This window comes from Callospermophilus lateralis, chromosome 18 (genome assembly GCF_048772815.1).
Source record: "Callospermophilus lateralis isolate mCalLat2 chromosome 18, mCalLat2.hap1, whole genome shotgun sequence".
Classification (NCBI taxonomy): domain Eukaryota; kingdom Metazoa; phylum Chordata; class Mammalia; order Rodentia; family Sciuridae; genus Callospermophilus; species Callospermophilus lateralis.
Genome location: NC_135322.1, coordinates 3,014,789 through 3,042,569, shown reverse-complemented (window position 1 = coordinate 3,042,569; position 27,781 = coordinate 3,014,789). Strand labels below are relative to the sequence as shown.

The following is a 27,781-nucleotide window of genomic DNA, read 5'->3' as shown; positions in this document are numbered from 1 at the left end:
ATTTGGGGTGTCCTACTGGCATTTAGTGTGTGCCCTACAAGGCACTCTCCATAGTGAAGAAGAAAAAGGGACAAAAGCTGGTACCCCTGGGATGTCCAGCCAAAGTCCAGGCCCTTGGCTTCCCCAACAAGGAACTGAGCAAGACACACAGAAGGTGAAGATAGCGCTCTGTTAGGTGGAGTGGAGCACAGAAGGCAGAGAGGGAGAGCCAGGGAGAGACCCCAGTGTCCCGAAATTAGGGTCTTATATCCTGAGCTGTGGGGCCTTCTCTGCCCTGTAGGGGCCTGGTGGAAGACCTTACCCCAGTTGCTCCCATTGGTCACCTTGATATACCTGATTAGAATAGTTTCCAAGTCCTCCTTCCCATTGGTTACTTTAGAAAAACTAATTAGAATGCCGCCCACTTTACTTCCTCCGTTGGTCATTTTAAAATTTGAACCTGTGGCAGAAGTTGTCATGGTGATGTCCTCTGTCCTGGTGGTGGGAGTTGTCATGGTAATGGGATTTGTTGTAAACAGGGACGCCTCCTGGTCTTGTCCTCCTGCAGCTTCTTTCTCATACCCTGACTTGGCCATCTTGGTGTCCCTGAACTCCTACCCAGGAGAGGCAAGTCTGAGAAAACCCAGGCTGGACGTTGTCTCCACCACCCTTCCCACCCAGGGCTTCAGGCCTGCTAGGCCGACTGCAGCTGAGTGCCACTCCCCCGCATCTGTATTCTTACAACACAAGAGAAATATTGCTAAGCTGATTGAGGAGCGGTGGTTCTTAATGTGCAGGGGATTAGGGGCCCCTCTGAGAATCAGAGAGCGGCTGGGGCCCCTAGGAAAAATAGGCCCGTACTCACAAAAGTCTGTACCTGATTTCAGGGGCTTCCCTGGAACCCCCAAGCTGACAACCCCAGGGCATGCCGTCCCAAGAGACAGCACCAAGTGCATCTCCGAGGGGCCCCGACTGTGCTCGGCCCCCAGGAGAGGCAAGGAGGGGAGGAGGGAAGCTCAGGCCTCCCGGCTCCCCGGCGCTGGAATATTTCCACTTCACCCCGAGTGAGGACGGCTGAGAAATGCTGATCCTCTCCTCCCGGTGCAGCAGGAAGAGGAGCCGCGCCGCCCGGTTCCTCTTGAGAAAACACAAAGGCCCCAGCTGCTGCTGACGGAACCGCTCCGACACCTGGGGAGAGGAAGGGGACCAGGCGGGGCGGGGACGAGGCGGGGCTGGCCGCGAGGGAGGGCCATTCCCTCCTCCATGCACCCTGGACAGAGGCCTGTGCCCGACCCTGGTGAGGGACAGGGCGAGGGGCACAGGCTTCCCGGCGCAGGGAGCGCCCCGTTGACTCTCTGGGGTGGAGGAAGGGTTTCCACGGGGTGAGAGAGGGCAGGCTCCAGGCAGGGAGCCACACAGCGAGCCCCCCGTGGAAGGACCCCGCAGGGCCAAAACCACCGTGTGCAGGAGGCCCAGGAGATGGAGCAGGCTGGCGTCTGGGAGGACAGGAGCGCCGTCCACTGTCCCTGCTGGCATTGTGCCCAATGTGCCAAAGCAGAGGCGGGACAGGGTCAGCCCTGAGCCGCAGAAAGTCCTTGGGGACTATGTGGAAATGAGCCCAGAGGCGACTAGTGCCGTGGGGTGCGGGCACAGCCCCTTCCAGAGCAGGCAAGGGAGCAGAAATGAGAGAACCCAGGAAGGAGGGCTCTTAGAGGGCCGCCTGAGGTCTGCACAGGGTCGCCTGAGGTCTACACAGGGCTGCCTGAGGTCTACACAGGGGCTGCCTGAGGTCTACACAGGGTCGCCTGAGGTCTACACAGGGCCGCCTGAGGTCTACACAGGGGCTGCCTGAGATCTACACAGTACTGCCTGAGGTCTACACAGGGGCTGCCTGAGGTCTGCACAGGGGCTGCCTGAGGTCTACACAGGGCCGCCTGAGGTCTACACAGGGCCGCCTGAGGTCTACACAGTACTGCCTGAGGTCTACACAGGGGCTGCCTGAGGTCCGCACAGGGGCTGCCTGAGGTCTACACAGGGGCTGCCTGAGGTCTACACAGTACTGCCTGAGGTCTGCACAGGGCCGCCTGAGGTCCACACAGGGCTGCCTGAGGTCTACACAGTACTGCCTGAGGTCCACACAGGGGCTGCCTGAGGTCTACACAGGGGCTGCCTGAGGTCTACACAGTACTGCCTGAGGTCCGCACAGGGCCGCCTGAGGTCCACACAGGGCTGCCTGAGGTCTACACAGTACTGCCTGAGGTCTACACAGGGGCTGCCTGAGGTCTACACAGGGGCTGCCTGAGGTCTACACAGGGCCGCCTGAGGTCTACACAGGGGCTGCCTGAGGTCTACACAGGGGCTGCCTGAGGTCTACACAGGGTCGCCTGAGGTCCATACAGGGCTGACTTGGGTCTACACAGGGGCTGCCTGAGGTCCACACAGGACTGCCTCAGGTCCACACAGAGGCTGCCTGAGGTCTACACAGGGCTGCCTGAGGTCCACACAGGGGCTGCCTGGGGTCTACACAGGGGCTGCCTGAGGTCTTCACAGGGCTGCCTGAGGTCTTCACAGGGCTGCCTGAGGTCCACACAGGGCTGCCTGAGGACCACACAGGGGCTGCCTGGGGTCTACACAGGGGCTGCCTGAGGTCTACACAGGGGCTGCCTGAGGTCTTCACAGGGCTGCCTGAGGTCTACACAGGGGCTGCCTGGGGTCTACACAGGGGCTGCCTGGGGTCTACACAGGGCTGCCTGAGGACCACACAGGGGCTGCCTGGGGTCTACACAGGGGCTGCCTGAGGTCTACATAGGGCTGCCTGGGGTCTACACAGGGGCTGCCTGAGGTCTTGCCTGAGGTCTACACAGGGCTGCCTGAGGTCTACATAGGGATGCCTGAGGTCTACACAGGGGCTGCCTGGGGTCTACACAGGGGCTGCCTGAGGTCTACATAGGGCTGCCTGGGGTCTACACAGGGGCTGCCTGAGGTCTTGCCTGAGGTCCACATAGGGCTGCCTGAGGTCTACACAGGGCTGCCTGAGGTCCACACAGGGCTGCCTGAGGTCTACACAGGGCTGCCTGAGGTCCACACAGGGCTGCCTGAGGTCTACACAGTACTGCCTGAGGTCTACACAGTACTGCCTGAGGTCTACACAGGGCTGCCTGAGGTCCGCACAGGGGCTGCCTGAGGTCCACACAGGGCTGCCTGAGGTCTGCACAGGGCCGCCTGAGGTCCACACAGGGCTGCCTGAGGTCTACACAGGGCTGCCTGAAGTCTACACAGTACTGCCTGAGGTCCACACAGGGGCTGACTTGGGTCTACACAGTACTGCCTGAGGTCCACACAGGGGCTGCCTGAGGTCTACACAGTACTGCCTGAGGTCCACACAGGGGCTGCCTGAGGTCCACACAGGGGCTGCCTGGGGTCTACACAGGGCTGCCTGGGGTCTACACAATACTGCCTGAGGTCTACAGAGGGCTGCCTGGGATCCACACAGGGACTGCCTGAGGTCTACACAGGGGCTGCCTGGGGTCTACACAGGGCTGCCTGAGGTCCATACAGGGCTGACTTGGGTCTACACAGGGGCTGCCTGAGGTCCACACAGGACTGCCTCAGGTCCACACAGAGGCTGCCTGAGGTCTACACAGGGCTGCCTGAGGTCCACACAGGGGCTGCCTGGGGTCTACACAGGGGCTGCCTGAGGTCTACACAGGGGCTGCCTGAGGTCTTCACAGGGCTGCCTGAGGTCTACACAGGGGCTGCCTGGGGTCTACACAGGGGCTGCCTGGGGTCTACACAGGGCTGCCTGGGGTCTACACAGGGGCTGCCTGGGGTCTACACAGGGCTGCCTGGGGTCTACACAGGGCTGCCTGAGGTCTACATAGGGCTGCCTGAGGACCACACAGGGGCTGCCTGAGGCCTGCACAGGGGCTGCCTGAGGCCTGCACAGGGGCTGCCTGGGGTCTACACAGGGGCTGCCTGAGGTCTACATAGGGCTGCCTGAGGACCACACAGGGGCTGCCTGAGGTCCACACAGGGCTGCCTGAGGTCCACACAGTACTGCCTGAGGTCTACACAGGGCTGCCTGAGGTCCACACAGGGCTGCCTGGGGTCTACACAGGGGCTGCCTGAGGTCTTGCCTGAGGTCTACACAGGGCTGCCTGAGGTCCACACAGGGCTGCCTGAGGTCCACACAGTACTGCCTGAGGTCTACACAGGGCTGCCTGAGGTCCACACAGGGCTGCCTGGGGTCTACACAGGGGCTGCCTGAGGTCTACATAGGGCTGCCTGGGGTCTACACAGGGGCTGCCTGAGGTCTTGCCTGAGGTCTACATAGGGCTGCCTGAGGTCTACATAGGGCTGCCTGGGGTCTACACAGGGGCTGCCTGAGGTCTACATAGGGCTGCCTGGGGTCTACACAGGGCTGCCTGAGGTCTTGCCTGAGGTCCACACAGGGATGCCTGAGGTCCACACAGGGAGGCCTGAGGTCCACACAGGGAGGCCTGAGGCCTGCACAGCGGCTGCCTGAGGTCTACACAGTACTGCCTGAGGTCCACACAGGGCTGCCTGAGGTCTACATAGGGCTGCCTGGGGTCTACACAGTACTGCCTGAGGTCCACACAGGGAGGCCTGAGGCCTGCACAGCGGCTGCCTGAGGTCCACACAGGGCTGCCTGAGGTCTACATAGGGCTGCCTGGGGTCTACACAGGGGCTGCCTGAGGTCTTGCCTGAGGTCCACACAGGGAGGCCTGAGGCCTGCACAGCGGCTGCCTGGGGTCTACACAGGGGCTGCCTGAGGTCTTGCCTGAGGTCCACACAGAGGCTGCCTGAGGTCTACACAGGGCTGCCTGAGGTCTACACAGTACTGCCTGAGGTCCACACAGGGGCTGCCTGAGGTCCACACAGGGCTGCCTGAGGTCTACATAGGGCTGCCTGGGGTCTACACAGTACTGCCTGAGGTCCACACAGGGGCTGCCTGAGGTCCACACAGGGGCTGCCTGAGGTCTACATAGGGCTGCCTGGGGTCTACACAGGGGCTGCCTGAGGTCTTGCCTGAGGTCCACACAGAGGCTGCCTGAGGTCTACACAGGGCTGCCTGAGGTCCACACAGGGGCTGCCTGGGGTCTACACAGGGGCTGCCTGAGGTCTACACAGGGGCTGCCTGAGGTCTTCACAGGGCTGCCTGGGGTCTACACAGGGGCTGCCTGAGGTCTACACAGGGGCTGCCTGGGGTCTTCACAGGGTCGCCTGAGGTCTACACAGGGCCGCCTGAGGTCTACACAGGGGCTGCCTGAGGTCTACACAGTACTGCCTGAGGTCCACACAGGGGCTGCCTGAGGTCCACACAGGGGCTGCCTGAGGTCTACACAGGGCTGCCTCAGGTCCACACAGGGCTGCCTGAGGTCCACACAGGGGCTGCCTGAGGTCTTGCCTGAGGTCCACACAGGGCTGCCTGAGGTCTTGCCTGAGGTCCACACAGGGCTGCCTGAGGTCTTGCCTGAGGTCCACACAGGGCTGCCTGGGGTCTTGCCTGAGGTCCACACAGGGAGGCCTGAGGCCTGCACAGGGCTGCCTGGGGTTCTGCGGGACCTGCCTAGGTGTCGGGTCAGGAGAGCACCCAGGAGTGACCTTGACGGTACAGTGTGATCCACAGGGTCTGCTCCCCACCCAAGGTCCCCCTCAGCTGGAGGCTCTAAACATCGCCTATTTATTGTCTCACAGGTTCCCAGGGTCAGGCGTCCCCCGCGGGCTTGGGTCTTCTGCTTGTGGCCTCTAAGGCCTGAAATCAAGGTGATTCACCAGGTGTACAGTGGAGACTGTTCATCCGAAGGCCCGACTGGAGAGAGATCTGCTTTCAAGCTGCTGTAATTCAATTCCTTATGTTTGTAAGACCGAGGCCCATTTTCTTGTTCCTGTTGCCTCTCAGGTCTCAGCCCTCTCTACGGTGTGGCAGTTTGCTTCTTCAAGGACATCAGGGGACTCTCTTCTGCTTCAGATCTCTCTGATTCCTAGACCCTCTTTGAAGACATCACCAGATTAAGTCTGGCCCACCAGACAGTCCTTTCTGATCAGCTTAGTGTCAGCTGTAACTGAATCATGGGTATGACATCGTCCCATCCTATTCAGAGCCCTTTCCCACACCCACGAGGAGTGCATTCTACACACGTGTACCTGAGGGTAGGCATTGCCTCCCCGGGTGGAGGTGAGGATGGAGGACCTTCTCACGGGTAGGGCCTGGCCAACTTAGTTGTCTGAAAGCACATCTCCAGGTCCCTGGGCACGACCCACAGGGAGGCCATGGCACAGGTGAGGTGAGTTCACGAGCAAACCTAGGGGCAAGGTCTAAGGGAGCCAGTGACCTGCAGCTTCTCTGAGGTGCCTTCTGAAGCATCCTCCCTGAGCTGTGCGGGAGTGCTGAAAAGGGTGAACCCCTGATTCCACCCCTAGGCCCAGGGCTAAGAGATGAAAAAACACATCCACAAGGAAATGTCTGCTCTAATGTACACAGCAGCATGATTCATACCACCCCAAACATGGAGGCAATCCTGTGGCCTGTGATAGACTAATGGATAAAGTGTGGTAAGTCCATGCTGAGGAGTATTACTCAGGCATGAAGCGGAACAAAGCCCTGGCCCATGCTGCAACATGTGAATCTAGAGGAATGGGCTAAATGAAAGAAGCCGTGAGACTTTGCCTCTGAGAAATGCCCAGAACAGGGAACTCTGTAGAGAGAAAGTGCGCTGATTACCTGGGGCTGGAGGAGATTGTGGGTGATGGCTGAGGGGTGACTGGCATTTCTGAGAGCTAATGAGATTGTCCTAAAGTTGACTTAAGTTGATGGTAGCACACCTCTGCAACTAACAGGCATCAAGTGACCCAGTGCAAGTGAGCGGGTGGCACAGCATGCAAATGTCTCAACAAAGCCCCTAGGACAGAAAAGTCCCAGATATCAGTAGTGCTGAGGTTGAGGAGCCCTGGCTTGTAAGGTCATCTGATGCTCTGACTGTGACATGCACTGACACTACTTCAAGCTACGGCACATGCCAGCCTCTCCCAGCCTCAGTTCCCACATCTTCAAAACAGGGGCCAATAACAGAACCCTAACCCTTTGAGGTCTGGGCTGAGGCCCGCAAGCTGCAGAGTGTGTAATGGTAACCACTCAATCAACTGGTATTGGCTGCCACCTTGTTTCCTACTGGAGTCTTCTCCCTGGCAGAAGAGCGGATGAGTAAATTCCAGGTCCCTTCCTTCAGGGACTGTTTTTCTTTGCTTCTAAACCAGTGGTGTCTGAATGCTTCTTGAAACTCCCGTCCTTCTCAGGGCACAGTGAGAATCAAGTGAACTGAGCTAAAGAAATGCCAGTGGGCGCGGGAGCCACTGGGTACTGACAGACATGGAAGAGGCCAGCTGTACAGACACTGAGCAGAGCACCAAGAGGAGTACAGGCAGCCCCAGGAGGTGGGTGGGGCTAAAGGGCTTCACAAGTCACTTCTTGCTGGCCACCCCTGCCCCAGTTACTCCCTGTGAAGAGGCTGCTTGGTCCCCGGCTCTGCCTCTTATTGATTTCCTGGATGAGCCATCACACATGGGGACCTCAGTTTGCTCATCTATGACATGGGCGTATGGCTGCCCACCGCGCAGCAAGGACTCTGTCAGAATTCCACGAGAGACCGGAGCCCGCAGGCTGCCCAGCTGAAGGCGAAGACGGGGAGCAGTCCTGGGAAACCTGCTTGCCTACAGGACGCGAGAAGCCCTCCCCATCAGTGTGCTCCACTAACTGGAGGCAGCTGGTCCCCTCTGCCCCTCTGTAGCTGGGAACAACTGAGTTTAGGCCACGGCGAGTGAGTGCTTTGTCCAAGGTCACACAGTGGCTAAGGGACATTCCTGAGATTCAGACCAAGACCAAACTTTCTGACTGCCCTCCTGTCCCAGCCCTGTTGGTGGCTAGTTCTGGGGTGGACACATGGACACATGCATCCTTCTGGAAACCGTTGGCTGGGCAGCTCTCAGCCGGGCCCACAGGAAGGAGTGTTTCCACAGCTTGTGGCAGGCCACTTTCCTCCCCAGCCCCAGCCCCATGTTGGGGGGACTCTAACTGTACCCCTTCCTCCCCATCAGTCAGTAGGGGGTGAAAGGAAAAAGAATTGTTGGTGAAAGTCAAAATGCTCTCTATCCTTACGGATTCAATCGGATTCGAGTCTTGGCAGGATCTTTGCCCTTGCTACTAGGGGAAGGAGGTGGAAAGACCCTGAAAAGTTGAGCTTTTCCTTGGATTTGGGGAAAGGGGAGCTTTCCTGGGGTCCTTTTTAAAAGGCCCTCCCCTCATTTCCGGCCGCGGCTGCCAGCCTTGGCTGGGCGCCTGGATCCTGTTGCCATGACGACAGGAAGAGGCGGTGGCGGCGGCAAGCGATGCTGAGAGATGGAGGCTAGTGGGGGTGGGGGTGGTGGCTTTGAAATGGGGGTGGGGGTAGGGTTCAGGGGCGGGGGACGCGAGGGGGGAGGGGCAGGTACCCTGCGTCTCTGGCCCCCTCAGTGCCTCTGAGCGGACCCCTCTTCATTATTTTTCTCGGGCTCCCTGTGGTGTTCCCCCAGCCTCTGCCTGTCTCTGGGTCTCTGGGTCTCTCTCCAGTCTCAGTCTCTCTCCATCTGTCTCTCTTTCTGGGTCTCTCTTTCCTTCTGCACCTGGCTTTCTGTCTTCAGGCACCTTCTGTCACCCAGAGCCCTCTCCCCTAATTTTCTCTCCTTATTTACTCTCTCTTCCTGTCAGTCACCCTCTCTCCACCAAGACCTTGCCCCTTCCCCGCTTCTCCCCTTCCCCCTTTCCATTGCTTCCCGTCTTCCCAGTTCTCCCCCATCCTCTCAGTCCCTCTGTCTGTCTCTCCCATCTGTCTCTCCTTCCTCCTCTCTGGATGACTCTGTCCCTTGTCCTCCTTCCCTTCTGTTACTCAGTTCCCGACCCCCCCTCCCCCTTACCCCAGCCCTCCCCCACTCCATCCCTTGGTTCCTCTCTCAGGTCTCCGTCTCTGTCCCCTTCTCTCCCCGGGTATTTCTCTCTGTGTGTGTCTCTCCAACTTCCTTCTGTTACCAGTCTCTGCCTCCCCCAAATTCCTCCCTCCCCCATTCCTGTTTCCCCGTCTCCGAGTCTCTCTTCCCGTCTCTCCTGTCTCGCTGTCTCTCTCCCTCCCTCCCCAGCTCTCACTCTCTTCTTCCCCAGCTTGCTTCTGCCACCCAGACCCTGCCCCCCATCCTCTCCCTTCCCCCATCCATCTCCTCTCAGAGGCTCCCCATCCCTCAGCAGCTCCCCTCCCCCTCCCTCCCTCCTCCCTCCCTCTCCCGTCCTCCAGCTCCGCACTTTACCCAGCGACACGAGAACCAAATTGTCTCTTCACCTTTTTTTTTTTAATCCAGACCCTCACTCCCGGGGGGGCCCAGACTCAGAGCTGCCCCAGCTCCCCCTCCGCCTCCGCACCCCATTCCTCTTACGCCTCCTCATTTCACCCCCACCAGGTCGGACGCCTGGGTCCCTCACTGCTGGGGGAGGGGGAAGCTGCGAGAATTGGGAGCCAAAAGGGCTTTTCTGGGGGGGTGTCGGCGGGGGGGCTGGACATCCCTGCCCAGTGCATCGGAGAGTTGACCTATCGATCACAGAGGTGAGACCATCTTCTTATTAATCGGAGGTGGGTGGATGTAGAATTCAGGCTCTCTGACCCCCCTAATTCTGGAGAAAGGAGCCGGCCCGCAGAAGAGAGGACAGTGACCCCCTCCTATCCGGAAGCTTTAGAATTGGAGGGTCCCCTGTTCCTTCCTCCTTTGCAGCCGCGGGCAGATGGAGTCAATGAAGAGTCCCTAAAGCCAAACAGATTGTCCCCCAAATTGGCAAAATGAAAAGATCCTCAAATCTTTATTGATGGAGAAATTCCCTCCTTTCCCTCCTCATCCCTTCCTCTCTGTCCCAGGTGGTAGGGGCCCAGCAGTGGGGAGGTACATCCCGGGGTCACAGGCTCACCCTGTGGAAGCAGAGATTAGTCAGGACAGCAGAGGTGGCTGCGCTGGGGGCCAGGGGCCAGGAAGAAGAGGCCGAGAGGCAGGAGAGGGGCTGGCTCTGGTGAGAAAAGAGAGGAAGGGGCCAAGACCGAGCACCAGGACAGAGGCTAGGGACACCACGTCCAGCGTGCCCAGGAGGGGGCTGTGTGGGCAGGCAGGAGTTGCAGTGGGGGAGGGAACACATGTGTGGGGCACTAGGCCCCGTTGCCATGGAGACGCCCCCCTAGACAACCTTTCTCAGCAGCCCCTCCTGGGAGGACCGGGGTCTGAGGCCAGCTGATGGGGGGCGGAGAGCCAGAGGAAACTGGGAGGCCAAGGTCACCCTGCAGGGGGACCTAGGTTTGGGGGTTTATTTCCCCTCCTGTAAGGCTGCCCGGCTCCTTACTCTAGGGGGACTTGAGGAAGAAGTCTAGGAAAGTGGTGGAAACAGCTAAAGGACACATGGCCAGGGGGAGTGGGTATGGTGGCGTCAGGAGGCTGGGGTATGGTGGCATGGTGGTGGGGAGCTGTGAGAGAGAGAAGTGAATGGACAGTGGGGGGGGGCAGAGTGGGCAATTGTTCCCAGTTGAAAAGAGAGTTGCAGTCTTGCGGATCACATTTTTCTGAGGGTGCAGTGGATTAGAGGATCTTTTTAAGTCTGGAAGAAGTTGGGGGCTTCTCTGTAAGTTCCTGCACATGTGAAATGGCTGTGGGGGATAATGTGGGGGTGTTCCCAAGAAAGACAGTCCATGGGGGCAGAGGAGAGGGTCTCCCTTTTGGCGGAGATGCTAGGAGCTAAAGAGGGTGAAGCTAGCCGACAAGATTGAGGGGACTGTTCGTGGTGTAAGAGAAGTTGGGAGGGCGCTTCCTTGAACCTGAAAGACAGCAAGGTTCCAAGTGAGTTGGGAGACCCAGAGCGAGCGAGGGATCCTCTGTGATGCAGATGGTGAGCTTCTGATGGGGGCTGAGGGCATGGGCCATGGTGCAGGGACAGAGGACCAGGGCCAGTGCATGCAGGGGTTAATTTTGGATAGCGGTGGTGCACAGGTCAGGTATTGGGACTTTCCTGAATGGAGAGAAACTGGGGTTTGGAGGAAGCAGGTGTTGTGGGCAGAGACGCTCAGATGCTCAAGGTGGGGGGTGGTCATCATGGAGGAGAATGTGACGGTGATGAGTTAATCTAAGTTGTAGAGGTAGCAGGGCCAGATTTGGAAGACTTTGATAAGCAAAGGAGAGAGTGAGGAGCTCTCTTGGAGTCAAAGACAGGACTGGGGACACCTGGGGTCGTCAAAGGGGATGTGACTGCCAGGGAGGCATTCTCTTAAACCGGGGGTCTAACCTAGCCTGCACGTTCCACTTCCCAAGGGAGTTTTTGAAAATCTAGATGTTTGGCCGCTCCAGGCCAATTAAGAGGAATTTCCCAGTGGGACCCAGATATTAGAATTTTTAAAAGTCCTCTGGAAAGGTGTGTTGGAGGCTGCAAACCTGTGTCCTGAGGCACAGGGGCTGGGAAGGGAAGGGGAGTGAGTGGTAGTGCTCCGGTTATCCTGGCTTGTGCAAATAATGAGGGTCACTTGGGAAAGTTGTGTTGTTTTTTTTTTTTTTTTTTTAAGCTGAGGTGGGATTGAACAATCTATTTTTCCTAAGTAGAGGAAACTGTACCAATAATGTCAGGCTATGGAAGGTATTTCTCCAAAGAAGAGGTGGAAGTGGAGGGACTGGGGATTCCCAAATTGTGGAGATACTTTAGGCAAAGCCAGGGTCAGGAGGGCATTTTCAGAGGCCTCCCAGCCGTTGCAGAGGTGGGACCGGCAGGGAAGAGGGGAAGATCGGTACAGAGAAGGCCCCGGGGAAGGTGGGGGGTCTTGACAGAAAGGAGGAGGGTCAGGCCTTCCTTGGAGGAGGAGGCAGTGGGGCCCGGGTTGGGTGGCTTCCAAGGGGAGGACAGTGGCCCCGCAGAGCAGCTCTCAGGGTATAAAACCTGGCTGGTGGACTTTGGGGGGCAGGGGACGATACTTGCGGAGGGTTTCCTTTCCAGGGATGGGGACCAGGGTGGAAGGAGTTTCTTCAAGGGGGCACAGTCTTTCCCGGGCGGGCGCGGGGGAGGGCTGGGAGAGCCTCGGTGCCATCTAATCCCTTCTCTCACCCTGCCCTCCCCAGCCGGAGACCATGGCCCTGCCCTGACCCCCGCCCCGCCGCAGCCTCCTGCTCGCCGCCCCCGCCCCGCCCCGCCGGTTCCCGGCCCCCCCGCTTCTGCCTGCGCTGTGACCCCCCCCAGCCGCCGGCACGGCCCCGCCCCCGCTGCCCCGGTGGTGGCCCACGGCCCCCCGGCTGCCCGTGGTCAAACTGGAGTCGCTGAAGCGCTGGAACGAAGAGAGGGGCCTCTGGTGCGAGAAGGGCGTGCAGGTGCTGCTGACCACGGTGGGGGCCTTCGCGGCCTTCGGGCTCATGACCATCGCCATCAGCACCGACTACTGGCTGTACACGCGCGCGCTCATCTGCAACACCACCAACCTCACGGCCGGCGACGACGGCCCCCAGCATCGCGGGGGCGGCGGCGCCTCCGAGAAGAAGGACCCCGGGGGCCTCACGCACTCGGGCCTCTGGAGGATCTGCTGCCTGGAAGGTAGGGTGCGGGAGGGCCTGCCGGCCGCCACCGCGCCAGCCCTGCGCTGGCGCCCCGTCAGGCCTCCAGGGCGTCCCTCTCGGTCCCTGCTCCGCCCCACTCCACCCACTCTGCTGCCGCACCCGGCCCAGCTCAGCTCCTCGGCCTGGCCTCGCCTCTCTGCACGTTGGTGCCCCCTTCCTCGGGGGAGCCCCTTAGCTCATCTTTCATTCATTCTGTCGCCCCCTTCCCTGCTCCCAGCACCCGTCCCTCTGCCCTCCCTCTCCCGCACTCGCTGGGGCCTCAACCCTCCTCTCTTTCCTCCCACCCTGAGTTTGACCCTTCTTCTCCACTAACCCGCCCCATCCCACCTGCCCCTGGCCTCCTGCATCCTCCCCTTCAACGCTCCTACCCCTCCCGTCTCTGGGGCCCCTTCCTCCACCCCGCTTGGCCTCCTCTTGGGTTCCGTGGCTCCCTTGGCACTTCTGCTTTACCTGGAATGGAGGTGTGACTCGGGCCCCTCCTCTTCTCCCCCTGCCACCTTCCTCCTGCAGGTCTGTCTTCCATCTGCAGCCCCCACGACTTCTCCAGACTCCCAGGGTGTCCTTTCCTCCTTTCCCTTCATCTTCCCTCCCCTGTGCCTTCTACTTCTTCCTCTGCACATTCCTCCACTCCTCCTCCTCCTCTCCTTCCTGCTCCGTCTTCCAACTACTACTACTACCACCACCACTATCTCTCCTTCTCTTTGTGGCACTGAGGATGGACCCGGAGCCTCACTATGCCAGGCAATCACTCCACCCCTGAGCTGCATCCCTGACACTCTTCATTTTATTTTGAGACGGTCTCACTAAGTTGCCCAGCTGGCCTTGAACTTGTGATCCTGCCTCAGTCTCCTGAGTCACTAGGATTTCAGGCATGCATAGCTGGATTCCTCATTTCTAGACTGTACAGTTTCACTCTCCTGACCTTGCCTCCTCCTCAGATCCCCATCTTGATTCTTTTCCTCTGGGCTCCTCTCTTTCCCCTGCTAGGTCCCCAGGCTCCTCTGGGCTCCTCTCTTCCCCCTGCTAGGTCCCCGTGCTCCTCTGTGATCCTCTCTTTCCCTGCTAGGTCCCCGTGCTCCTCTGTGATCCTCTCTTTCCCTGCTAGGTCCCCGTGTTCCTCTGGGCTCCCCTCTTTCCCCTGCTAGGTCCCCGTGCTCCTCTGTGATCCTCTCTTTCCCCTGCTAGGTCCCCGTGATCCTCTGGGCTCCTCTCTTTTCCCTGCTAGGTCCCCGTGCACCTCTGTGATCCTCTTTCCCCTGCTAGGTCCCCGTGCTCCTCTGTGATCCTCTCTTTCCCCTGCTAGGTCCCCGTGCTCCTCTGGGCTCCTCTCTTTCCCCTGCTAGGTCCCCGTGCTCCTCTGGGCTCCTCTCTTTCCCCTGCTAGGTCCCCGTGTTCCTCTGGGCTCCTCTCTTCCCCCTGCTAGGTCCCCGTGCTCCTCTGTGATCCTCTCCTTCCCCTGCTAGGTCCCCGTGCTCCTCTGGGCTCCTCTCTTTCCCCTGCTAGGTCCCCGTGCTCCTCTGGGCTCCTCTCTTTCCCCTGCTAGGTCCCCGTGCTCCTCTGGGCTCCTCTCTTTCCCCTGCTAGGTCCCCGTGCTCCTCTGGGCTCCTCTCTTTCCCCTGCTAGGTCTCCGTGCTCCTCTGGGCTCCTCTCTTTCCCCTGCTAGGTCCCCGTGCTCCTCTGGGCTCCTCTCTTTCCCCTGCTAGGTCTCCGTGCTCCTCTGGGCTCCTCTCTTTCCCCTGCTAGGTCCCCGTGCTCCTCTGGGCTCCTCTCTTTCCCCTGCTAGGTCCCCGTGCTCCTCTGGGCTCCTCTCTTTCCCCTGCTAGGTCCCCGTGCTCCTCTGGGCTCCTCTCTTTCCCCTGCTAGGTCTCCGTGCTCCTCTGGGCTCCTCTCTTTCCCCTGCTAGGTCCCTGTGCTCCTCTGGGCTCCTCTCTTTCCCCTGCTAGGTCCCCGTGCTCCTCTGGGCTCCTCTCTTTCCCCTGCTAGGTCTCCGTGCTCCTCTGTGATCCTCTCTTTCCCCTGCTAGGTCCCCGTGCTCCTCTGGGCTCCTCTCTTTCCCCTGCTAGGTCCCCGTGCTCCTCTGGGCTCCTCTCTTTCCCCTGCTAGGTCCCCAGGCTCCTCTGGGCTCCTCTCTTTCCCCTGCTAGGTCCCCGTGCTCCTCTGGGCTCCTCTCTTTCCCCTGCTAGGTCCCCGTGCTCCTCTGTGATCCTCTCTTTCCCCTGCTAGGTCCCCGTGCTCCTCTGGGCTCCTCTCTTTCCCCTGCTAGGTCCCCAGGCTCCTCTGGGCTCCTCTCTTTCCCCTGCTAGGTCCCCGTGCTCCTCTGTGATCCTCTCTTTCCCCTGCTAGGTCCCCGTGCTCCTCTGGGCTCCTCTCTTTCCCCTGCTAGGTCCCCAGGCTCCTCTGGGCTCCTCTCTTCCCCCTGCTAGGTCCCCGTGCTCCTCTGTGATCCTCTCCTTCCCCTGCTAGGTCCCCGTGCTCCTCTGTGATCCTCTCCTTCCCCTGCTAGGTCCCCGTGCTCCTCTGTGATCCTCTCCTTCCCCTGCTAGGTCTCCGTGCTCCTCTGGGCTCCTCTCCTTCCCCTGCTAGGTCCCCGTGCTCCTCTGGGCTCCTCTCTTTCCCCTGCTAGGTCCCTGTGCTCCTCTGGGCTCCTCTCCTTCCCCTGCTAGGTCCCCGTGCTCCTCTGGGCTCCTCTCTTTCCCCTGCTAGGTCCCCGTGCTCCTCTGGGCTCCTCTCTTTCCCTGCTAGGTCCCCATGCTCCTCTGGGCTCCTCTCTTTCCCCTGCTAGGTCTCTGTGCTCCTCTGTGATCCTCTCTTTCCCCTGCTAGGTCCCCGTGTTCCTCTGGGCTCCTCTCTTCCCCCTGCTAGGTCCCCGTGCTCCTCTGTGATCCTCTTTCCCCTGCTAGGTCTCCGTGCTCCTCTGGGCTCCTCTCTTTCCCCTGCTAGGTCCCCGTGCTCCTCTGTGATCCTCTTTCCCCTGCTAGGTCCCCAGGCTCCTCTGGGCTCCTCTCTTCCCCCTGCTAGGTCCCTGTGCTCCTCTGGGATCCTCTCTTTCCCCTGCTAGGTCCCCGTGCTCCTCTGGGCTCCTCTCTTTCCCCTGCTAGGTCCCCGTGCTCCTCTGTGATCCTCTTTCCCCTGCTAGGTCCCCAGGCTCCTCTGGGCTCCTCTCTTCCCCCTGCTAGGTCCCTGTGCTCCTCTGGGATCCTCTCTTTCCCCTGCTAGGTCCCCGTGCTCCTCTGGGCTCCTCTCTTTCCCTGCTAGGTCTCCGTGCTCCTCTGTGATCCTCTCTTTCCCCTGCTAGGTCCCCGTGCTCCTCTGGGTTCCTCTCTTTCCCTGCAAGGTCTCCGTGCTCCTCTGAGGCTTCTGCAGTCCTCCTCCCCAGTTTCTCGGTCTCCTGCTCTCAGCATCTGTATTTCCTTCGTACGTACCGTGGGACTGCTGGGCTGGGAAGCACGCATCCTTCCTGTGCACCTGTCCCCTGTGTGGCCTCTCTCTCTACCTCTCTGAGCCTCAGAGTCCAGGTCTGCGAGTGAAGGGATAGGACCAGCAGCCCCACAGTGCCCTTCTGCCTCCACAAGATTGAAATCCCTTTAATCTTCTTATTTGCCTCTCTCTTTTCTTCTGTCCCTTTCTCCTGTTCTGCTAAGCACGTACTTACCACAAGCCAGAAATTCTGTTCTCCCTTACCCCTACGAGGTAGACACATCTTCCTGTCAGGGATCAGGAAACTGAGGCTCAGAGAGATCAAGCCACTTGCCAAACGTTACCCAGCTATGAAACAAGTGGGCTTTGCAGATGTGCTCACTGGCATCTGGAGGGTTTGAAACAAAATCTGAAATTTGAATCAGTTGCCAACAATTAAAAATAGGGAGACCATACATGGAAGACCCATTACTCTAGAGGCCTCGGAAGACCTGGCAGGGTGGGCTCTGTGGCACTGACTGTGACTGAGCAGCAGGTGCCTTTGCAGATCAGGCATGGCCTCTCCACCTCTCCTCAGTGGCCTCCACTCCCTCTTGCCTCATGGGGACCTCGTCTCTCCTTGTCACTGTGGTCAGGATGTTTGAGTTCATGTCCACTCCCAGGTCAGGCACCAGGCACAGAGCCAGGTGTGGGGCTTGCACAGTGGAACCCAGGACAATGTGTCCAAAGATTAAGAGCATCATCCACTCACCCAACAACCAATTTTTATTGGCTTGATACTGTGTCAGGTTCTGTTCTTGATTCTGGGGCAGCAGAGGGGAAAAGACAAAAATTCCTGTCCTTAATTACCTTGTGTTCTAGAGAGTGACAGATAATATGGAGGTAAATAAATAAAGCATTTAGAGTGTTATAGAGAACCGAGTGCTAAGGAGGAGCAGGAGCGGGGGGGAGGTGTGTGTGGGGAGGAAGCCTAGCACCAGGGACATGGCTGTGCCCAGGGAGCTGGTGCCCTGTGCGTGGAAGCCTGCAGGAGTTGCAGAGCCCCTGGGTGGGAGTGAGCCTGTGCGCCTGGCTGCCAGGGAGGGTTCAGCATGGTTGGGGCAGAGTGAGGGAAGGGGGAAAGCAGGAGGAATCACAGGCAAAGAGATATCAGTGTCCTGATCTCAGGTTCCTGTGCATTCCTCAGAGGACCTTGCTTTAACTCTTGAGTTGGGAGCCATCGAAGATTCTTGAGCAGAGAAGGCACAGGAGCCTACTTGGATTTTACCAGGAGGGCTCTTGCTGCAGGGTGGAGAAATGACTAAGGGGAAGGCAAAAGGGGAAACAGGAGGTGGCTCATCCCCAGTGGGAACTGTGGCTGAGGAGTGCCTTGAATTCCTAGTACATTCCAGGGCTTCCGTGGGCAAGGGTGGCCACGGTCACTGCTGTGGGGCGTGAGGGGAGAAGAGCCGGCGGCATCTCAGGCCGATTCCCCACTGTGGGCTGGAGCACGCTGGGCACCGCAGGACACTGAGCAGCCTCCCTGGCCTCCCCCACTGCATGTCCAAAGCCCCCTCCCCACTGTACTGATCAAAACGTAAATTGTCCCTAGGTGTTGGGTTAAAATCGGCCCCTGGCCATGCCCAGGCTCTGGCCTGAGCACCTAAGGACATGGACAGCAGGTGTCTTGTTTCATCTCCTTATTAAGGAGGGACTCGAGGCTCAGGTTTTGTCATGTTAAATTCAAGATACCCACTAAGAGACAGCACCTAGGACAGAGGGCAGCGAATCGAGAAACCACAGGGGAGTTATTTTAGGCTCTGTGGACGGGCGGTCTCTGTCACAACTGTGCCCGAAGATAACCGGAGACTAGGTGAGTGTGTCCGCCCCGATCAAAGTCCCTTTATGGACACTGCAATGTGCACTTCATGTCACTTCCCCATGTCATGGGATCTTCGTCTGTCACGTGCCGCACAGCACGTACAGATTGTCAAACCCCTTTGCAGCCGCCTTTGTCACAGGGCTTCAATCTGCTGCCCCTCCTCGGGGGCTGCTGGCCAGCGGGTGCCTGAGGCTGGAGTCAGGGAAGAGGTTAGACTGCAGGTGGGAATGGGAGGGTCATCATTGTAGTTGCAGGAGAGGTTACCTGGAGAAGGAGCCGGCTCAGAGATGGAGCCAAAGAGTCAAAACATGAGGGAGGGGGGAAGCAAGCCTAGGAGATGTGAGCAAAACCAGGTAAGTGGGTATCCCGCCCGCCAGCCAGGGTAGTGTGTCGAGGACGGGTAGGTGAAGGCTGACTTTGTTGTCACTGTAACTGTCAATCATTCATCATGGAATGCTATGATAACCTGCCAAGTAGCTACTGTTAACTGGAAGAGAGAGCAAGGGCTCAGAGAAGTGCAGTGCTTTGCCCAAGGTCACACAGCTCATGCCCCTTGGGGTCTGGATTGGAATCCAGGTCTATTCTGTTTCCCAGAACAAGGGACAAATCCCCCAGCAGGAACCCAGCCCAGCAGGAAGCCAGGAGAGGAGGAACTAGACCTCTGAACACACTTCCCCTGGGGATTTGGGGCTCAGTCCTCATCTCCTCAGTGGAAAGCAGTATGAGACACAAGCTCTTGGACAAGACAAATGGATCTACCTTTGTCTGCTATAGGCAGCTGTGTGACCTTGGGCCATGTATTTAACCTTTCTGACCTTGGGCCATGTGTTTAACTACTGCTTTTCTTTCCTTCCTTTTTTCCTCTCTCTCACTGGGGATGAAACCCAGAGGCACTTTATCACTGAGCCACATCCCCAGCCCTTTTTTAATTTTTTTAATTTCAAATCAGGGTCTCGCTAAGTTGCATAGGGCCTCACTAAGTTCTTGAGACTGGCCTCAAACTTGGCCTCTTGCCTCAGCCTGGGATGACGGGTGTGTACCACCCACTGGGCTGTATTTAGCCTTTCTGTGTTTCATTTGTCAGTGGGGAGGTAGGATGGCAGGAGCCCCTGCTGCCCCAGGTCAGAGAGGCCGTGGAAGAGATCCTGTGAGTGCCACTTTACAGGCTGGCAGGTGCTGGGAGGGCTGGATTATGGGGTTTGCATTTTGTTGTCTCTGCTGTTTTCTTCATAGTATTACTAGACATTCAGGCAACTGAGCCCTGGGTCCTTCCTCCTAGTCACCCAGGCCAGATAGAAATATAACAACGGCCACATATTTTCAAATATCTAGTAGTAACATTAAAACAAATAAAACTAAATAGGTGAACTTGATAGTTTAACCCAGCATGGCCCGAACGTCATTTGAACAGGTAATCAATACACAAAAAATGACTCGTGAAGTATCGCACATGCTTTCTCCACGTGCAGCCTGGAGCCCGTGTGGTCCCCGCACGCTGGTGGGGTTGCCACCTGTAGGGCTGGTGGTCTGTCAGTGGGTCCTCCAGAGTCTAGGCTCCCGCCTCGGCTCTGCTCAGGACCCAGGAGGCCAGACCCACCCAATCCAACCCCCCTCCCCAGCGCGTGCTGAGCATGGCTGCGCACTATCTCACCAAGCGGGTCCTCTGGTTGGTCAGAGCAGGAAGCCGCGGGACCCCTTAACCCTCGTTCCCAGCTCCACCTCCGTGTGGGCCAGCCAGCAGACAGAGGCCTGTGCTGTAACCACCACACCATCTCAAGGACATTTGGGTTCCTAAAGCAACACAGCTGGGAAGCCACAACTGGGAGGCTGAGTGTGGAGGACTTGCCCCCAGAGCCCGGGCAGCCACCATGGTCTATGGTCCACACAGGCCCAGCCCGGCGGAAACCAGGGCTGCTTGACTTCCTCCAGGAGTGTCCGCTGGAGACAGGCTGACTTCTAGAGTTGTCTTGCCTCAGTTTCCCCAAATGTGAAGCAAGGATCCCGCCGCTGTCTTTCTCCTGGGGCTTGTCCTAAGTAACCAGTGACATGTGGCTCCTGCCCCAAGCTGCCTGGTAGCCACTGGGGCTAGGTGCTAGGCAGCACTGTGCGTCCTGTGCATGGTTTCAGGCCCATCTCATGTAAGTATTGGTGCTTTGAGAGAAGGACTGTGATTCCACCCAAGAAAGAGGGGAACTGGAGCTCACAGTCTCACCTGTGACCCCAAGGATGGGTCAGAGTTTACACCAGGGAGTGTACATCCATTCACCTTCTTTTTTTAAAGTTGGGGTACAATATGCATGACCTAAATTTACCATCTTAATAATTTTCAGTAATGTTAAGTACATTCACATTGTACAACCAATCTCCAGAAGTGTTTTCTTCTGCAAAACTGAAACTCAATCCATTCCCCCCACCCTCCAAATACCATCTACTTCGGTTTTGATGAATCGGATGCCGGATGCTCCAGGTGCCTCATATAATCATGCAGAATCTGTCTCTCTGTAACTGGCTTGATTCACATAGCACAACGTCCTCAAGATTCATCGGTGTGATGGTGTACTTCATACCCCCTTCCTTGGAAAGGCAGAGTGATATTCCACGGCGTGTATACATCACATTTTGTTTGTCTTATCCATTCATCTGTCAATGGACGTTTGAGTCTTTTCCACTTTTTGGCTATCTGAATAATGCTGCAATGAAAATGGGGTGTAAATATCCCTTTGAGTTCTTGCTTAGTTCTTCAGGGTGTACCCAGGGTGGAACTGCTGAGTCATCTGGTAATTCTGTTTCAACTTTTGAGGAACCTCTGCACCAACAAAGGGCCCCATTTCTCCACATCTTTGCCAGCACTTGTAATTTTATTTTCTGCCTTTTAAAATAGCAGCCTTCCTACTGGGTATAAAATGGTATCTCCTTGTGGTTTGGATTGAATTTCTCTAAGGTATAGTGATGTGGAGTGTTTTTTCTGCTTCTTGGCCCATTCAATCATTCTTTTCATTAAAAACAGTTATTGAGCACTTACTATGTGCTAGGTATTGTCCTGGATGCTGTGAACACAGTGGTGAACAGCCCAGATGCTTATGGCCCAGAGGTGTGTGTGTGAGTTCTGCTTCCTCCACCCATCAGTCCTGGGCTAATGAGCCATGCAGTGCCCAGGTTTCTATGTCTGGACAATGGCTGTAAAACATCAGTTACCTCTCCTGGTCTAGACCAAATCCTCACATCAACCTGGACATAGGTCCCAGTTTCTGCTTTTTATGGGTGAGGGAACAGAAAGTTGGCCTATGTATTGCAACAAGGTAGAAGGTGTAACAAGAGTGGAGTCAGGCTTCCTGCCAAAGCAGTAGGACTGTGTGACACCAACATGTTTCATGGAATCTTTTTTTTTTTTTTTCTTTCTTTCTTTTTAATTCCTAGGTGCTGGGAATGGAACCCGGGGCTTGGGCCACGCTAGGCAAGTGCTCTAGCACTGAACTACGCTCCCAGCCCTCAGGGGCTCTTATGTACCTATCGAGTTAATCCACCTAGGAAGCACTTAGCAAATGTTCATTTTTATTGGTATTACTCACTGCCGTGTCCTCCTTCTTACCAATTCTTTTCTTTACCCCCATTTCTTCGGCTCTTCTTTGCCTGTATTGGTCTGCCTTTACTCTCCACTTCTGCTCTCCTTCTATTCTGTCCATCATTCACTCATTCATCCGTCTATTGTTCTTCTAGGTCTCTGGGTACCAGGCAATGCTAGGGACAAGGAATCTGACTCCAGGCCCTTCCCCTTGAGGAACTCCCAGCTTGAGTAGGATGATTGTAAATCAACCCAAGCACACCCTTTAGGGGGCCGCCAGGGAGCTGTTGTACCCAAGAGGAGGCCACTGGCCCAACTAGTGTGTGTGTGTGTGTGTGTGTGTGTGTGTGTGTGTGTGCACGCCCGCTCGTGCATGCAGGGAATGCTTTTTAAAGAAGCTGCAGGGTAAGTACTACATCAGCAGAGGATGTGAACAGAATGTTCCCTGGCCTGGAGGTTGGAGGGAGCTTGGAGAGTTGAGGAATCTAAATTTACTTATACTTTTTTTTTTCTTCAGCTATGTGCTAGAGGTTGTAAAATAGACAGTGTGTCTCCAAAGAAGTCAGATAGGTTTCCAGAGGGTGTGAGGATGAGGATCCGAGGAGAGCCTGCAGTACCCCTAGGGCCATCCTACACTCCCTCCTCAGCCACTCCATCTCTGGAGGTTCCAGATTCTGCTAGACTGGGAATCCCTCCCAAAAACCAAACTCCCACGACCCACTGGGCTGCTCCCTCCTGCAACTGGACTTCGCAGGGTCTCAGGGGAAGTTCAGTCCTTGTTTTCTCACGCAGTTTCAGACTTCTCAACAAGTTTAGGGTTACAAGGGCGGCTTGACACAGTTGAGACCAACACCCTTTTCCTCAGAGGGGAAAGAGAAAGCCAGACAGGATGAGTGTCTTAGCCCAGGTTACAGGGCAGACGTCCTGGAGCCTGTAGTGCGTGCTTGGAAAGATATTAGCCTTTGGGTGTTTTTTTGTTTCCTTTTTAACAGGTGGGGAAACAGACCAGAGAGGTTGAAAGTTGTCCCGATACCGACACCGGCTCAGGGCCAGGACTTCTGTCTCACCATCAGACCAGAGAGAAGGGGTCTGGGGAAGGGGGGGGCTTTCTCCCTGTGGGCCGCCCCGCCCCGAACTCTGAAGTTCCCACCCCCACCACCCCCGTCCCTTCTCCAGGGCTGAAAAGAGGCGTCTGCGTGAAGATCAACCATTTTCCGGAGGACACGGACTACGACCACGACAGCGCGGAGTATCTGCTCCGTACGTGGGGTCCGGGACAGCCGGGGGGAGGGGGCTGCCGGGCCGGCGCTTGGATCACACGCGTAGGTTAGCTTCCCAGCCGATCCGCGTCCAGATGCTCAGATCCCCTGGCTCCCCATTGGCTAGTGATGGGTCCCCGCCCCCTCCTCTCACCGCGGGGCGGGCCGAGGGGGGATCTTGGCTGCTGATTGGCCGCCCGGTTCTCTTTGGTACTCGCGGCAGCTGTGCACAATGACTGGCTGTCGATTCTCGGGCTGGGATTGGCCGCCGCGCCCGGGCAGTGGACCAATCCGCGGCAGGGACGGGCCACTCCAGGAGCGGGCTGGGGAAGCCTGGGCTGCGATTGGTAGTCACCCCGAGAACGCGGCAAAGCTTGGGTTACGATTGGCTGCAGCCTCAGCCGGGCTCTGAAATCGCAAAGTCTGGTGGCCTGGGGTTTTAGAGGTGGATGGAAAGGACTGCAGAGAGATAGAGACGGAGAAAGACAGATGGAGGGAGAGAGATAGATGGGGGTGGGGAAGAGGAGAGGCCAGGGGGGGAAGAGGGGAGAGGGCAGCCAGGAAGAGGGGAGGGAGAGCGAGCGACCCAGAAAGGTTGAATGAAGCCAGGCAGGAGTCGCGGGGAGGGGGGTTCTGGAGAAACTCAGAAAGAGATGACGCCTGGCAGAAAAGGGAGGAGGAGGGAGGGGAGAGAAGGGGTGTAGACAAGTATGAAGAACATTTGAAGATCTGGAGAAAGGGAAGATTCGCAGAAGGGAACGCCAAGAAAGAAAAGAGAGACATGGGAGAGGAACAATGGAGAAGCTGAGAGAAGAATAGAGAGGGAGGGTGGTTTAGAGAAAGAGGAAAATCATACGACAGGAGAGGAAAAAACATAGACCAAGGAAAAAAGAAACGGAGGGAAAAAAAGAGAGGAAATCAGATATATAAATATATGGAGAAATTTTTAAAAACAGGCGGGAGAATAGAAGAAAGAAAAAAGAAAGGATCACAGGCAGAGAGGCAGAATTCGAGAACTAGATCCAGAAAGAAACAGTGGCGAAAGCAGGCAGGAGGCGCCGCGGGCCGGGGAGCGCCCGCGGCCCGTCTCACCGCCCTCGCTCCCTTCCTCCCTCCTTCCCTTTCTTCCTCCCCGCAGGAGTTGTCCGGGCCTCCAGCATCTTCCCCATCCTGAGCGCCATCCTGCTGCTGCTCGGGGGCGTGTGCGTGGCGGCCTCCCGCGTCTACAAGTCCAAGAGGAACATCATTCTGGGAGCCGGGATCCTGTTCGTGGCAGCAGGTGAGAGGCAGAGGGGAGGGGCGGCGGGCTGGAGCGGGCCCCGCGAGCGCGCGCGCGAGTGTGTGCGCGGGTCTGCCTGCAAAGAGACCCTACCCCGAGCGCCCCCTGGAGCCCGAAGCCTTTCTAGGCTCTTCCCAAGCTCCATCGCCTCCCGCTGGGTAAGGTAGGTGTATTCTTCTTGCGCTCAGACCAGTGTCTGGAGCGTAACCCAGGATGCTGGGAGCTTAGGTTCCAAAGCCCCCAGTTCTGGAGGCGGAAGGGGAGGAGCTTTGGAAAGGGGGTGGGACCTTGAGAGAGGCTTGAGATATTGGGGTTAGAGGGGCGGGGCTGGCCACCGAAGGGAGGGGCCAGAAGAAGGAAAACGTGATTTGCTTGAAGATGCGAGCAGCCTGCTTTAAAGTCCAGTAGATTCCAAGAAGGGGGTGGTTCTGAGAAACCATGTAGAGATGAAGGCTGAAGGGGCTAGGCCAGTAAGACGGTGTGGAGGAGTGGCTAAAAAGATTGGGCGGTGCCTGGGAAATTCAAAATGGGAGGGATTATGTCATTAAGGGCATTAGTAGCCTGGGTGATTTAGGGCGCTTAGACCAACTCCTTGAGAGGCGTGTTATTAGGAGTAAGACCCCCTTCCCCTTTCTGCTCTGCAAGAGTAGAGCTGGGAAATTCCAGGGGCAGAGTCGTTTGAAGGGGTAGGATAAGGAGAAGAGAGAGGATTTAGCATATTTAAAGAGCAGGGTCTGCATGGGGTTGGGTCTAAATCTGCAAGGGAAGATCTGGAGGACCTGAAATTTGGAGCTAGTTAGGCCTGAGAGGGGTGTGGAGGAGCTTTGCCTAGACCCACAGTGGGCGGGGTTTGACAAACTGGAGGCGGGACCTAGAGTTGAAAGGGGACCTGATTTATCGAATTTTAAAACATCAGGGGAGCGCCTGGAGTAGATACCCAGGCTGGAGAGTGTAGATCAGCAGTAGACAGGACATAGAGAGATCACATCCTTGAGTTCAAAGGGCAGATGGCGGAGACTGAGTTTATAAATTAAGTCAACCAAGAAAGGACCTGGAAACCCAGGCTGTGACCGTCTCATCAAGAATAGTGTTTGGACCATCAGAACAGCGCAGCAGGAGCTTGGGCTAGCAGGGGCGGAGTCTAGGCCACCGAGTGGAGCTTAGCCCATCCGGAGCCCTGACTGTCCCATTCCATGTGGAGGGGCTGGGGGTTTGGGGCCTAGGTCCTGAGTCGAGGTTCGCCCAATGGGGCGGGGCCTAATTCCCTGGGTGGAGCTTAACCCTCGCGGGGCGTGGCCTGGACTGCGGGGCGGGGCAGGGAGGGGCGGGCCCGGGCCCTGGTGGCCTGGAGGCTCCCCTCTAACTGTCCCCGCCCAGGCTTGAGCAACATCATCGGAGTGATCGTGTACATCTCTGCCAACGCGGGCGAGCCGGGCCCGAAGCGGGATGAGGAGAAGAAGAACCACTACTCGTACGGCTGGTCCTTCTACTTCGGCGGGCTGTCCTTCATCCTGGCCGAGGTGATCGGCGTGCTGGCCGTCAACATCTACATCGAGCGCAGCCGCGAGGCGCACTGCCAGTCTCGCTCGGACCTGCTCAAGGCCGGCGGGGGCGCGGGCGGCAGTGGCGGGAGCGGCCCCTCGGCCATCCTCCGTCTGCCCAGTTACCGCTTCCGCTACCGCCGCCGCTCCCGCTCCAGCTCCCGCTCCAGCGAGCCGTCGCCGTCGCGGGACGCGTCTCCCGGCGGCCCGGGCGGCCCGGGCTTCGCCTCCACGGACATCTCCATGTACACGCTCAGCCGCGACCCGTCCAAGGGCAGCGTGGCCGCGGGGTTGGCGGGGGCTGGCGGCGGCGGCGGCGCGGGCGCGTACAGCGGCGCGGCCGGGGGCGCCGGGGGCGGCAGCGGGGCGGGCGCCGAGCGGGACCGCGGGGGTGCTCCCGGCTTCCTCACGCTGCACAACGCCTTCCCCAAGGAGGCGGGCGGCGGCGTCACGGTCACGGTCACCGGGCCGCCCGCCGCGCCCGCGCCCGCGCCGCCCGCGCCCGCCGCCCCCGCCCCCGGGACCCTGGCCAAGGAGGCCGCCGCCTCCAACACCAACACGCTCAACAGGAAAACCACGCCCGTGTAGGAGCGCGCGGGGAGCGGGGCGTGTCCGGGGCGCGTGCGCGGGCGCGCGTGCAAGAGGCTGCCGGGTCGGGGCGCCTCGCTCTTCCCCGGGAGCGCGCTGGAGACTGCGTGGCCTTCCCCCTGCGCCCCTCCCCGGCCTCGGGCGTCGGGGAGCCCCCTCACCCGCCAAAGGGACCCCAGGGAGGGGTGAAGCAGGGAGGGGGCTCTGCTGAGGGAGCGTCGTGTTTTATTTTTTTGTGGGATTTAGGGGGCGGGGGGAGGGCCAGTGGTGTTTTTTGCAGTTTTGAGATGTTTTCTTTTTAATGTTTTGCTGTGTGCATGTGGGGGAGGGGCGGGGGGAGGGGAGGGAGGGACTCCCAGCCCAGCCCAACTCCTGGAGAGGGGCCCATAGCACACGAGTTACACCTACATACTATATATAAGCTCTACATAAAGGGAGAGGTCAAGAGAAGGGACTCGGAAAGGCAAGTGACTAGAGATGGACGCAGGTGTTCGTTCACTTTTCCATTCATCTTTCCACAAGGGCTTATTACGCACCTGCTGTGTGGCAGGTGCTGACACACAGGAAGGCACTGGGGAAGGGGCGTAAAGGCAGGCGCAGAGAGTTACTCGTTCATTCATTACTGGCAATGTGTGTGCTTAACTGCCAGGCATTGTGCTGAATGCTGAGCATGCAGAGGGAGGAAAACAGACAGGGTCCGAGGTCCAGGACATCTTCAGAGTTGCATCTTGCACATGAGACAGGCATTAATCCGAGAATTATGTACACATACAAGAGATTACAGTTAGGATGTAGGAGAAACCCGAGATCCTCCAAAATGCTCTGTGAGGGAGGGGGCTAACCCAGTTTAAGTTTTAGGAGACACTGAAAGGATGACAAGGAGACAGCCCAATGGAACTGGGGCCATGTGTCCCAGGAAGAGAACAGCATATGCCAAGGCCCTAGGGCAGAAAGGAACTTGCACAGTATGCTGAAGTGTCGTGAGCCAGGTGGACAGAGGAGCCTGGAGACAGGACCAGATTGTGCAGGGACTTGTAGGTTGGGTTTTATTCTTAGGGGGCTGTGGATGGCTTTAAGCAGGAGCACAGCATGAATGGTGCATAAAGGAAAGGCAGGAACCTAGCTGAGTACGGACGGAGCAGAGGCAACTAAAATACTGCATCACACAGTCCCTGGCCCTCCAGGCTCGTGCTGGTGGCAGAGAGCACGCAGTCACACATGCTGCAGCACAGGCATGGTGTCGTGTGCAGGAGAATCAGACAGCAATCCAGGTTTCACTATTTTCTCCAGCCGCTGGCATTCGGGTGCTTGTGCTCTGGTCCTAGGCAGGAAGTTAGGGACCCCAGAGGTGCAACAAACCCCTCACTCTTCCCCAGGAGCTGAGCACTGCCTGGAAGCACAACCCAGGCAGGGAAGCGGGCGTGGTGACTGGGACCACGATGGGCCCCATGGAACACGGAGGACAGAGTGGCCAGCTGTGGGCAGGGAAGACTTCCTGGAATGTGATGCCCAGTCTGGGTCTTCAAAGAAGCACGTGTCTCCTAGGCGATGAAGGGGGCAAGGAAGGCTTTCTGGGCAAGAACAGCTGGGGCAGAAACCCAGGGAAGAGGAGCAGCATGATGTTTT

At 58.0% G+C, this 27,781-nt stretch overlaps 1 protein-coding gene across 1 annotated transcript; it reads left to right on the top strand.

Annotated features, from left to right (window-relative positions):
* The first annotated feature begins 11,676 nt into the window (after window positions 1-11,676).
* Cacng8 (calcium voltage-gated channel auxiliary subunit gamma 8) lies at window positions 11,677-26,385 on the top strand. Its single transcript, XM_076839243.2, has 5 exons — window positions 11,677-11,683; window positions 12,278-12,625; window positions 22,665-22,748; window positions 23,886-24,026; window positions 25,404-26,385. The coding sequence occupies exons 1-5, from the start codon at window positions 11,677-11,679 to the stop codon at window positions 26,153-26,155; spliced, it is 1,332 nt and encodes a 443-aa protein (XP_076695358.1). The 3' UTR covers window positions 26,156-26,385.
* Window positions 26,386-27,781: the final 1,396 nt, after the last annotated feature.

Excerpts from the sequence above, each read along its gene's own strand:
- Cacng8 (XM_076839243.2), top strand. Across the intron at positions 22,749-23,885 it reads CAGCGCGGAGTATCTGCTCC|GAGTTGTCCGGGCCTCCAGC; the intron begins GTACGTGGGGTC and ends TCCTCCCCGCAG. Across the intron at positions 24,027-25,403 it reads GATCCTGTTCGTGGCAGCAG|GCTTGAGCAACATCATCGGA; the intron begins GTGAGAGGCAGA and ends GTCCCCGCCCAG.